Source organism: Ctenopharyngodon idella, chromosome 9, assembly GCF_019924925.1.
Source record: "Ctenopharyngodon idella isolate HZGC_01 chromosome 9, HZGC01, whole genome shotgun sequence".
NCBI classification, from domain to species: Eukaryota; Metazoa; Chordata; class Actinopteri; order Cypriniformes; family Xenocyprididae; genus Ctenopharyngodon; species Ctenopharyngodon idella.
Window position 1 is genome coordinate 18,465,232 of NC_067228.1, and position 13,308 is coordinate 18,478,539.

General features: G+C 41.0%; 1 protein-coding gene across 2 annotated transcripts; it reads left to right on the forward strand.

The window, feature by feature from the left end:
• The first annotated feature begins 8,918 nt into the window (after positions 1-8,918).
• Positions 8,919-12,510, forward strand: olig1 (oligodendrocyte transcription factor 1). Of its 2 annotated transcripts, XM_051905684.1 has the most exons (3): positions 8,919-9,346; positions 9,553-9,651; positions 9,774-12,510. In XM_051905684.1, the coding sequence occupies exon 3, from the start codon at positions 9,775-9,777 to the stop codon at positions 10,480-10,482; it is 708 nt and encodes a 235-aa protein (XP_051761644.1). In that variant the 5' UTR covers positions 8,919-9,346; positions 9,553-9,651; position 9,774; the 3' UTR covers positions 10,483-12,510. The 2 variants fall into 2 exon arrangements, with proteins under 2 accessions (XP_051761644.1, XP_051761643.1); XM_051905683.1 differs by lacking the exon at positions 9,553-9,651 and having other exon boundaries at positions 8,926-9,346.
• Positions 12,511-13,308: the final 798 nt, after the last annotated feature.

The window sequence follows — 13,308 nt, forward strand, 5'->3', positions numbered from 1 at the left end:
GGCGATAAATTCTGCTGCATAAACAAACTATTTCTCAATACACTTGATTTACTTCCCCTTTTTTGTCAAAACTGCACTCTAAAAAATGCTGGGTTAAAAATAACCCAGCGACTGGGTTAAATGTTTGAGCCGTAGTGCTAGGCAGTTTTATTTAACCCAACCATTGTTTAAAAATTACTTTATGGCTGGCTTAAAGGGATAGTTCACCCAAAAATGAAAATTATTCAATGATTTACTCATCCTCAAGCCATTCTAGGTGTCTTTTTTCCGAAGAACACAATCAGAGATATATTTAAAAAAATATCCTTAGTCCTCCAAGGTTTATAATGGTTGTGAATGGAAGCCCAAATTTTAAAGACAAAAAAATGCATCCATCCATAAAAAAAAAAAAAAAAAAAAAAAGAATCCATAAGACTCCAGGGGGTTAATAAAGGTCTTACTACTAGCGTAGTATGTCATGGCACAGTGTAGAACATCATGTCGTTTTGTACTATGTCGCGGAAGTTCACTTTTTGACGTACGTTGAATGCGTATGGCTGTCCCGCCGGAAGCTCATTATTTTACTTTATAAAGTTTTAAATAAGGACATTTGTCTTAAACAAATGCATCGATTTGCTTCAGAAGGCCTTTATGAACCCCCTGGAGTCGTATGGATTCATTTTTTTATGGATGGATGCATTTTTTTGTCTTCAAAATTTGGGCTGCCATTCACAACCATTATAAACCTTGGAGGACTAAGGATCTTTTTAAATATATCTCTGATTGTTCATCTGAAAGAAGAAAGTCATATACACCTATGGCTTGAGGGTGAGTAAATCATCATCTTTTTCATTTTTGGGTGAACTAACTCTTTAAAATGAAGGTTAGTTGAAATGAAGTAAAATAAAAAAAAATCAGACATATTTACTAGATGAGGCAACAATAATAATCAAAAGGTGAACATTTATTAATAAGCAATTTATTAAATGTTTATTGTTTAATTGTTATTCATTAAACTTATTAATAAATGTTCATTTATTAAACATATTAATAAATATTAATTTCCAATAGCAAGCAAGCAATACAGTAATTTTTAAACAATAGTTGGGTTAAATAAAACTACCCCGCAGGTTAGGCAAACATTTAACCCAACCGCTGGGTTAAAACAACCCAATTGGTGGGTTTGTCCATTTTCAACCCAAGTTGGGTTGTTTTTAACCCAGCATTTTTAGAGTGTGGCCTAGAGTATGTAAATCATTTTTTAAATCTGTATAGAAAACAGCACTTTTTCCTTTTTTGGTTTAATGCTTTTTTTTGTGTGTGTGTGTGTGTGTTTAACTTTTTTAATTAATTAATTTAGATGTTAATTTGAATTAATTTGGATTTACTGCTTGTAGCACTTTTTCAGTTTAGAATGAGAATACATTTGTGTTAAGCAGTCTTTTGATGTTAAATACAAAAAGAATATAAACATCAATATCACACTGGTGTGACGTAGTTTTCACATTTTTAACATTATACCCAGCACCTGCCTTGGTAAACATAATAAAAAAACAAATAGCAAAATTACCCATCAGACTAAACCCAGCATTTGGGTTAAAAAAAAAAAAATAGTTGTCTCTTAAGTTGTCTCTGTTGCAACTAGTGCTATTGGGCTTTTGGGAGCGAGAGCGAGCAAGACAGCCAGCATGTATACAGCGAGACTGTGTGTTTGTTTGCAGGTCATGATCTGGGGTGCCGTGTGCACCTACAAGTCTATGATTTGAAGCCAATGCACTCTCATACAGCGTGGATCAATGTGTTTACTGAAAGAGACTAAGACAGATGGAGCAGAGAAACAGAGAGAAAGAAAAGAGAGTCAAAGGAGTGTAAGATAGATAGAAAGATGTGCATTAGGAATGTTTGAGCAGTTAAAGAAAGAGGGGATAATCCTGGAAAGAGGGGCTGAACTCTTGGATATTCATGACTGGCCGAGTGTGGATGCGCTGTGAAAAGAGGACAGGGCCTGGACAACTTAACATCAAAGAGCACCATGGGAGCTCTGCAGGCCAATGAGGGTTTGTGGCTGCTGGACCTTTTGTTTGTGTCTTTGTTGCTGTCCAGCTGAACCCTTTCAGAGACATGATCTTATGAGCACTGTTCCTCCTTTCAGAAAAAACTGAGTGTGTGTGTGTGTGTGTACCCGATAAACTCTAAATGACTTTGTCCTGCAATCTGATCCTGTTCTGGCATATGTCTCTCCGTTTCAATCCACTGGGAACACACTCTTGTTCTCTCTCCTTTTGCAAAATCATATTAGTAACTTTAAGGAGTGAGAAACTTTCTCTGCCCACTTCTGTCACCACACACACATGCTGTCTTGTATTGGCACATTTAGATGGTGTGTGTTGTGTGTGCATGTGTCAGGGCGGTTGATGGATGGTTGGGTGATAGAGGTGTTCCGCTCTCAGTTTGCATGGGTCGCCTGACTCTTCTTTTCTCTCATTTATCTTCACTCGTTGCCTTGACAAGCATCTGAGAATCCATCCTTCATCAGGCCTGAATGGATGACAGACTGGCATTATAGTTAAGTTTCAACACAGAAGAGCTAAATTAGCTCTGAAATTTACTCTGTACACATGCTATGTTCATTATCAAACAATGGAACATCACAAAGCTTTGTATATAGGCATATTGTGAATTTTGTCTGGTTAATTATTTTTTTCCTGTAAACTTTTACCACCGGTGACTTCCTGCCCTTTAAGCCTATGATCTTGACAGTGGGTGTGTGTGCTTTTTTTTTTTTTTTTTTTTGTCCCTCTGGCTTATTGCTTTTCATGTTGTCTGTCGTCTGTTCAGCTAGTCACTGAGTTATTCCTTGTCTTCTCTTCTCTCAAACCTAATGTGATGTCAACTCATCTATCACATCCCATGAGCCTTCACGTTCCCTTATGGAAGAGAAGTTCAATCCAAAGTCTTTTTTAAAGCAAATGAGCTCATCTAATGGCCCTGGCTATCGACTTGAATGGAAAAACACTGAAATTCACTCAAATTGCTTGTCAACTCTTAGAGGAAAGTGAGTAAAAAATAATAAAATTGAGTGGAACTAGACTGGCATGAATTTAAATTGGGTGGAAAATTGGGTAATTTTTTTTCTTTTTTTTTTTTTTTTGGTCAAAACTGGCCTTCAAGAGACAAACAAGAAATGCAAATCATTAATCAAATCTCTATGCACTGTAAAAACTGGCAACCTGCAGTTGTTACTATCCCATGCAGTTAATAACTCATGAGCCTACACTTTCCCTTATGTCTAAAGTCTTAAAGCAAAAGAGCTCATTTGTCAGCCATCTTGACAATGGCTAGACATTGATTTACATATATAAATAAAAAAATGAAATCGACCAAAAGTGTTTATAATGCTAAGGTTTCAATAACATCGAATCACCAACATTGGTGACCAAACCAGTTTTTGGGGTGGATTTAAAGGGATTTAGGGCAATAAAGAACAAAAGAAGTAGAATTCATTGTAAAGTAATTAATTTGAATTATTTGCAAATAATATTTTTTATTGTAAAATATAAAGATGGCTCAGTTAATGTTTCTTGTCTTGTCAGATTAAATTATGAATTAGTTAAAAGATCCCCAAATAACATCATATTTAGCCCTTGGAATGTGAATTTTACCGACAAAACATGGATTTTACCTCCTGGAAGGCTCCCCTGAAATGCGATTGAGCTAGTTTTGGACTAGTTTTGAGTAGCAAATGGGCGGGTTTTGTTGTGAAAACCTGGCAACCCTGATTGCAGCTTTCACTGGCCAAAAACTGCCCAAGAGGACGTTCGACTGACATGTAACGCATGTAACGGCACAGTTTACTTTGTTTTGAGTCGTGTTTAGGGGCGGGAAAATATAAAGTCGATGTCCCTATAATAACAGACCGGCGTGTATCTAATAAATTATTCATTCAAGAATGCTGTGCAAGTTTACTGAAACAATGGAGCCTCAAACTTCACATACTTTTGAAAATCCAGCTTTCAGTCGATCCCGGTAAGCGCTCATTGTCACAGTTGTAAACACGACGGCGTTCTTCTTCCACAAGGGGGTTTGGCATCACAGCATTTGTTTCCAGGCAGTCCATTAAAGAACACGACATACACGTCTCCTGGACATCCTGTAGAATTCAACCAACCAGATGATGACTTCGAAAATCCTGAAGTGTTTCTAGTTAAGTGTGCCATACGCATCAGACGTTCAGCCAACGTAGGCGTGACTTCTGAGGCAAGACTAGCAGTATTTATATCACTGGATATTACTTGGGGTTGTTTAACAATTCTGTCCTAAAACATTAGGACAAATAAATAGCTACTTACATCTTACCTTGCACTCTTTCACTGTTAAAACTGAAGCATCACGCTGGAATTCATCCTTGGTCTCCATGAATAGTAAAGCCCACCTTCTTTTAGACCGCTTCTTTTAGTGCTGTTAGACCAATGAAGTAGACAATCCTAAAAAATTAACAAGAATTATAGCATGTGTACTGAAGTGTAGCAGAGCAGGTACAAAATATTAAATATTGGGGGGACAATAAGGCCAAATGTGAGTATTGGGAAGGATCCCTCAAAATCTATGGTTGTTACAGCCCTGGAACTGTGGCCAGTTCAATTCAAATTAACACTCATGAACTGAAAGGGAGCCAATTCTGAATTTTGTACAACCGTAACACAGAGAAACTAATAATGCCTGAGTATGAAGTATGAATCAATAAAGACGTGAATGATGAAGCAAACTGACAAAACTTAACGGTCTTTGCATTTATTCCTCAGTGCTGTAAAGAGATCAACAAAAAGAAGAAAACCATGAAATGGAATTCTGTCTCACAAAAGGTTTACATTTTTTTTGCATGAAGCCTTTTGGCACGGCATTCTGCAATGCATATGTTCAGTGTGACGTGTCAGAGTGAGTGCTCTTATTAGTGAAATGTGACACACACGGCAGCTGGCACTGAGTAGCCCATGACAGCTATAATCAGTGTGTCCTCAGCAGGACCGCTTCAGAGCGTGTGTTTAAAGAATGATCCCCAACACTCTCTGGACGTCAGCGACTGTGTATGATTTTGAAACAGTGTCAACTGTTCTTCGGGCAACTTGACAAAAGGCCCATGGGGTGACTCTTCGCCTGGCTTCATCCATCTGAGAAGCCAACCGTTCTGTCCAGGCCAACCTTTCCCAGAGCATGCTGGGAGTCACAATACCCAGCCTTCAGCTCATTGGTTCCGCCCTATTAACAGCTTGTAATCTTCTCATATTCATGGCCGCCGGCCCAGAGCAACACGTCAAGCAGGGTTTGCAGTGCTCTGAAGCTCTAGACAGCTCACCTCCCCCATGTCAACTGTTTTACAGCATCTCCACCAGATACACACTCATTTTTAGAAGCTACTTTGTGGAGAACGTGACTCGTCTGACGGAGGTTGAGGCCCTCCAGTCTCGCACTCCACACCTGCTTCCCTCCAGGGGAGAGAAAGAGAGAATAAAGTTGTGACATCTGTTAATTTCTCATTAGAACTTTTCTTTATGCAGGTTTGTTGGTGTGCGAGACAGCTCCGCAGTACGTGCAGTACGGACACAAGCTGGCGAAAGGCTGGCCAGCCGGCGGTTGAAATATCACGCTCGGCATTTAGCAGACGTTTCTCGGCGTCCATGGTCTGGTAATGAATATGGAAGCAGACCTTCTCCGTTTCAATGTTGCTGATTTTTTGCATCAGCTTGTGTTGTGACCTTCCACATCATGAAAAATAGTTAGCAGTGCAAGCTGTCAAAGTTAGCACTGGTAGTCCAACTTCTTTATGCCCAATGTTTCCTTGTTGTTTGTGTTTTTGTTTCTGGGCAATTAAGCGCAGATGTCTGTCACAGAGGTATTGTGATGTTTCTGCTGGTGCACAGGTTTGTTTTTGGTCTCCAGTCTTGCCTTTGTGCGGCAAGAAATAAGGAAATAGATCAGGGAATTTGTTGCGAAATGAAATGTTGATAACATTGAAACTTGGAAATGAATTACAGAAAGTCCTAAAGATTAAAGGAGTATCCAGAGGTATTTACAATTTAAATGATTGGTTCACACCAAAATGAAATATCTGTCATTTACTCACCAATTTACTCACCTGTCCTGTAGAACATAAAGGGCAGAATGTCCTGCCATTTCTTTTCCATACAAAGAAAGTGAATGGGGCTGTAGCTGCATGACTTGTTAAACTTCAGAGGGTATCTGTATGTGTAAGGGAAAGAAATTTACATTTTAAGACTTTTTAATGTAAATAATGAAAAGATAATGAAAATAATTTAAGACCATATTTGTAACGATTCAAATGTTCATCTGCTCATTAACGCAAATATATAATCAGCCAATTACATGGCAGCAACTCAATGCATTTAGGCTTATGGTCAAGATGATCTGCTGAAGTTCAAACTGAGCATCAAAATTGGGAAGAAAGGTGATTTAAGTGACTTTGAACATGGAATGGTTGCTGGTGCCAGACGAGGTGGTCTGAATATTTCAGAAACTGTTCATCTACTGGGATTTTGACGCACAACTATATCTAGGGTTTACAGAGAAACTTCCAAAAAAGAGAAAATATCCAGTGAGTGGCAGTTCTGTGGGCGAAAATGCCTTGTTGATGCCAGAGGTCAGAGGAGAATGGCCAGACTGATTCGAGCTGATAGAAAGGCAACAGTAACTTAAATAAGCACTCATTAAAATGACGTATGCAGAAGAGTATCTCGAACGCACAACACATCGAACATTGAAGCAGATGTGCTACAACAGCAGAAGACCACACTGGGTGGCACTCCTGTCAGCTAAGAACAGGAAACCGAGGCTACAATTCACAAGGGCTCACCAAAATTGGACAATAGAAGCTTGGAAAAGCTTTGCCTGGTCTGATGAATTTCAATTTCTGCTGCAACATTCGGATGGTAGGGTCAGAATTTGGCGTAAACAACATGAAAGCATGGATCCATCCTGCATTGAATCAACGGGTCGGGCTGGTAGTGGTGGTGTAATGGTGTGGGGGTTATTTTCCTGGCACACTTCGGGCCCCTTAGTACCAATTGAGCATTGTTTAAATGCCACAGCCTACCTGAGTATTGTTGCTGACCATGTCCATCCCTTAATGACCACAGTGTACCAATCTTCTGATGGCTACTTCCAGCAGAATAACGTGCCATGTCACAAAACTCAAATAATCTCGAACAGGTTTCTTGAACATGACAGTGAGTTCACTATACTCAAATGGCCTCCACACTCACCAGATCTCAATCCAATAGAGCACCTTTGGGATGTGGTGGAATGGGAGATTCGCATCATGGAGCCGACAAATCTGCAGAAATTCATGTCAATATGGACCAAAATCTCTGAGGAATGTTTCCAGCACCTTGTTGAATCTATGCCACGAAGATTTAAGGCAGTTCCGAAGGCAAAAGTGTGTCCACCCTGGTACTAGCAAGGTGTGCCTACTAAAGTGGCCAGTGAGTGTATATATATAAATATATATATATATGTGTGTGTATATATATATATATATATATATATATATATATAAAGGATCCATGGACACTTTGTCTCTTTGCTTAGGCTATGAAATCTCATTTGCATTTGCATTTGTGTACATTCAAAATGGCAAGATTTTGATTTATCATTCATTGTCTATATATATTTAAGCAGAAAAAAGTGTTTGTGGTTTACAGTGATAATCTACAGCAATCCATACATGTGATATAGAGATATTAGGCTGAAAATACATTTGCTTTCCATTTTAATTTGGCATGAGGGCAGTTGAACAATGTTTTACATGACTGCATTAAGCTATCGTGCATGTGTGCAAGTCTCAGAGATGGGAACCCCAGCAGTGCCAAGAGAACACCACCTCAGCCAGGCATTTTACTGGTAACTACAGGAAACAGGCTTGGTGTGAATGAGCTGATTGAACCCCCAGGTGCAGCTCCAGAGACCCAGCCCAAGCTCGCCGGCTTGGCCCAGACGGAGAACACTCTGACCCCCACAAAGACAGCCCTCATCTCCCCCGCTGCCTGGCTCCACCGGTCCCTGACCCGCTCCAGCCTCACTATGAAACCCACGGAGGCAATGGGCGCTGGGGGCAGGGGATACGGATGTGAGCCCCCCGGCACTGCGCCACCCCATTCAACCCCCCACAAGCTGGAAGGAAGGACGGAGTGAGCGGGAGGGGGGCGGTGTTGCGGGTGGACACCAGGTTCTTTCTTTCCCTCTCTTTTTCATCTCTTCTCTCTGTCTCTGTGTCAGAGCAGGTGTCCCTTTCGGCCCTCTCTTCTTGCCCTCCCTCCTTTCGGTCGCCGTTTCTTTTCATACACACGTTCACAAACATACAGCTGACGAACATCCCAGCCCTAATCCATCACAGGCTGTCTTTTATAGGTCAGCTAGAAGCACACACACTTCCACACACACCAACACACTGGCAGGTTGTGTTCTGTTGCCCTGCAGGTGCCTGGCGTTGCGATTGCTCTTTAAATTCTCTTTCCTGTCTGAGCCTACGAGTATGTGCGCATGGATGCCATGATACCATTCACCGGGACCGGGTGCCGCAACCTTCTTACCCTCCTCTCACCCCTGCGAGACAAACAGGAGATTCTATGTTCTCACCTCCCGCTCTCAATGTGAACAACATGCTTTCTGTTTACATCTCTTCCTTCCTCTCACATTTAGAGGGAGGCTAAATGAAAGTGTCTCAATAGTTTGGTAAAAGAGACAATTACATCGCTTATATGTTTTACAATCAGTCTTGACTGGGTATGTCCGGTGTGCCACCTGTAACGAAAACCATTAGGCATTCTGTTTGTTGGCTCACTTGTTCCTTTGCTTCCTCATTCAGTAGCTGAAAATCAATGTCACAATATATCCTATGCATGCAAGAAAATGTCACAGTATTGCATTGAGATGAAGACATCTTCAGATCCCATTCAACAAACATGAGGCATGTGCTTACGATCATGGTTTTTAACCACTGGAAATGATGATCGAATCATTAGCATGGAGGGCAGATGAGGGGGCGTCAGGAACAGAAAGAGAGAGAGAGTGAAAGAGTAACTCATTAGCTCATTACAGCAGTAATTCTCTCATATTCTTCCAATGGTTAGGGAGTGTGTTAGTTAGCCACAGTTTAAAGATCTCTGTAAAGGACAGCTACAGTAGGTGGACAAGAGAGCAAACCATCTAACTGAGCATTTAACATTTAACAATTATTGTTTTAAGGGAAGATGAACTCATGACTAGAATATGGACTTGAAGAAGTAAACTGCTTTATTATTTTTTGAGGAATCCCTGGAAGAAGATCTGGAGTGTGTGGATCAAGAGCTTGAAGGTAAAGTATTTGCCTAACTGAAAGACTGAGCAACATGACAACTAAACTTTAAAGAGATTATTCACCCAAAATTGAAAATGTTGTCATCATTTACTCACCCATATGCAATTCCAAACCTGTATGACTTTCTTTCCTCTGTGGAACACAAAATAATATATTTTGAAAAATGTCCCAGTGGTTTTTTTTTGTTTGTTTTTTTGACAAAGGAGTCCAGTGTTGTTTTGGGCCCCACTGACTTTAATTATTTGGACAAATCAGTTTTACATGATGAAGAAAAAGTCATACATGATTGGAACGACATGAGGGTGAGTAAATAAAATAAAAAATTGAGTGAACTGTAACTTTAATACATAATTCCCAAAGATATTTGCAAATTCCTGAATTTGATTCAGTTGTCTTACTCATGTTTTCTCAATATCTTCTTCAGAATGCAGGCTGTGCCTGGTTTTAGGTGCAGAGAGCAGGGCGAGGGCTCTTTGCAGCAACTCATGCCAAGAATGGTACGGGTAACAGGAGCAGGAGGACCAGCCTCCAATGCTGGGGGTCTCCAGGGGCCTCTCAGATCTTCGAAACCCCCTCGTGAGCTCAGTGCGGAGGAGCAACAAGAGCTGCGGAGAAAGATCAACAGCCGTGAGAGGAAGAGAATGCAGGACCTCAACGTGGCCATGGATGCTTTACGGGAGGTCATGGTGCCCTACTCTTCTTCTCCCACCGGTGTAGGGGGAACACTGCAGCACCCTTATCTCCCTACTGGAGTCCCTCCGACCGGGCGGCGCCTGTCCAAAATCTCCACACTGGTGCTGGCCCGTAACTACATCCTGCTTTTAGGCTCTTCCTTGCAGGAGATGAGGCGTCTGCTGGGCGAGGTCAGCATTGGGATGGGCGTCAGTGGGACTGTACCACGTCTGTTGCTGACAGGAGGGTGGCCATTTCTCACCGGGCCGGGACAGCTTCTGCTTTCCTCCCCTGAGCAGCAACTGGGTGCGGCAAAGTGCCCTCTCCTGCCTCAGGGTGCCCAAGAGGAGCCCTTGGCTTGGGGGTCAGGCAGCATGTCGGAGAGCCCGGTGTGCCAGTGTGGGGTGTGCCGGACCCCACGGGTGGTGCATGTTAATCCCGCCACACGTTTCCCAAAGTGATTCCAACATGCCTTGGAGAAAAGACAAAAAAGAACAATACAACAACATGCAGTTTTTTTAATGTCTGTGGAGGGTGAGGTGTTTGGTTATTGAATTTTTCTGTAACACTTTACAATAAGGTCCAATTTGTTAACCTTAAGGGTAGTTTACCAAATGACATCATGATGTTTTTAAACCTGTTTGACTTTCTTTTGTGGAACACGAAATATGAAATCATTTTTTTTTTTTTTCACAGAAGAAAAAAAAAGTCACACAGGTTTGGAACAACATGATTGTGAGTAAATGATAATAAATTTTCATAAACAAACATTGAGCAATACTTTTACAGCATTTATCAATCTTGATTAATGTTAATTTCTACATATACTAATACATTTTTAACATTTCAAGTAGTTTAAACTTGAATGTGCAAGTTGGCATTAGCTAATGTAAACAAATTGAACCTTTTTGGGAAGAGTTTTCAGCTTTACATTCTGCAAAATCTCCTAGCCTTAACTGTCTCCCATATTGTGTTTATCTCTCCTTTGTGTTTTCTTAGAATTAAACTAGTTATACTGAAACAGTATGTGTGCGCCTGTTGTTTAAAACTAGTGCAAAAGTTCATCTTTTAGCACATATGCTGTTTTTTTTTCATCTTGTTCTCTGTCAGAGTAAGCTTGTGCATGCGTGTGTACTCGGCTGCATCCAAACTGATTGAAATAATTAATTGTGCACCCCTTTTGCAGCACAAGGACGGAGCCTTTCTTTCACCCCAGCCTTGCCCGAAGCCACCCCATTCAACTCCCCTAACAAACCCCACATCAAACCCGGCAGCCCAATAATAATTAGCCCACACTCTTTCTCCAACCCCACCGTCTATAATCCACTCCCTCGTTCGCTGCTTGTCGAGGTAAATGCGTTTACACGGGCCAGTGTGGTGCCATTCATTACTCTCTGTGAACAACATATTCAAACAGCCAGAAAATGTGTTTCCACCAAAGGAGTTCACTTACCTAAATTACAAACAACACCCTCTCCTGCACCCAAACTCTGACATCCACCCCTCCGAAGGACAGCGGTTGAAAAAAGAAGAAGCAATTCTTTCAATGTCAGGGCACGGTGAAAGCCATGAAAGAGGGGGGAAAGCAATTCCATCTTGTGGATAGGGGTGCCTGAATGAGAATGCAGATTATAATCATAAGAATAATGATAAAATACAAGGAATAATCGGCCCTGCAGCAAAAGGGGATTAGTCCGGCCAGACGCGTGAAAGAGGGCGAGAGGCTGAATGGAAAGAGTCTGTTGCCCATCGCCCAGGACAAAAGGAGAGGTATATGCCATTAAGTGAGATTAGGGTTAATAGGCCTTGATTTTCTTACAAGGAGGTAAAAAAAGAAAAAGAAGTACAGAGGGGGGAGAGGTGGGACAGAGAAGTGGGAAAGATCAAAGTAAGACCCTCCGACTTAAAACCCTTCTCTTTGCGAGGACACACACACTCACTTTAACTTGCCACCTCTTACATTTACATATAGCTGCCTTATGTCCGCTGACAACTTGAAGAGATTACCTCACTAATTTCAGCTCACTTCAGTGCTTTTCTTAAAGCCATCTTCTCCTGTCGTACTCTCCTGAGGTGATAACTTTCTCTCTGATGATGGTAGGCGTATTGTGAGAAGGATGTAGGGGTCTGCTCTCTCTTTGTGTTCATTCTTCAGCTCATCAGTGCAGCTAAATCCAGCCAAAACAAAATGAGACAAAAGAAGAGAAAGTAGAATGGGGTGTCCTATTGTTCACCACTAAATGCCAATGTGTCCTGGTATACTTCAATGATATATGGCTCAACCAACCACTGTGTGAGTGTCTGTATGTGCTGAAGAGAGAATAACTGACATCTGTACTGTGAATTCACAAAATCTCAAAGTTTGATCACGAATGAGGAAATGTAATGTAAAACCAGTCAATTAAGTGTGTATAAGAATGTGTGTGTACAAGTTTTGATACCAAATTGGCAAAAAATGTCCTCATAAATAAAGTAAAACCTGTTGAAAATCTAAGTGGTCTTTACTATTTGCAGGCTCAGAAACAGCTAAATCATGTTTTGCTTTAAATCAGCAAGTTTGTTTCTAATGCTTTGGTGCCAAAAATTGCCCTGAAGTTAAAAACAATCTAGCAAAACCTCTTTTTGGGGATGTCCTCAAAGGACATGGTTAATAAATAGTTAAATAATTAATAAACAAAAACGTTTTTAAATGCACATTTTAAAAACGTGCATTTATTTGCTTTATTTAGTAACAATAGAAGTCTAGGTAAACATGCAAATGTGTGTAAGTGTCCGAGTCAGGGCAAGTTTAAGACTGATTGAGGGCCATCCATCCTTAGCTATGGGTGAAAAGATGAGTGTGAGAAGATCTCCACTCCTCCTTTCAAAGCCTCTGCACATGTCCCAGGATTTATTTCTCTCTTCTTCGGGTTCTTTATTCCAGCAACCCGACCAAAAAATACCAACCTCTTTGTGACTTATGAAGGGTTAGAGAGTCATCGATATATCACACACACTCACTCACACTCACACACACACACTCACACACACACACACACGCACGCACGCACGCACGCACGCACGCACGCACGCACGCACACACACACACACACACACACACACCCCAATACAAAACACACCACACACATAGATGGAAACTGATACATTTTTTTTTCATATTCACTTTGCAATAACATTATTAGCTAAGGTAAGCATCACTATTACTATTGCTCATCTCTAAACTTTGATGTGTAACTCATATGCGCAATTTGTGTTATGACCTTGAATGATGCCTTAAATGTTGCAGC

What these genes read in the sequence shown, in the direction of transcription:
- olig1 (XM_051905684.1), top strand. Translation starts at nt 9,775, where the DNA reads ATGCAGGCTGTGCCTGGTTTTAGGTGCAGAGAGCAGGGCGAGGGCTCT.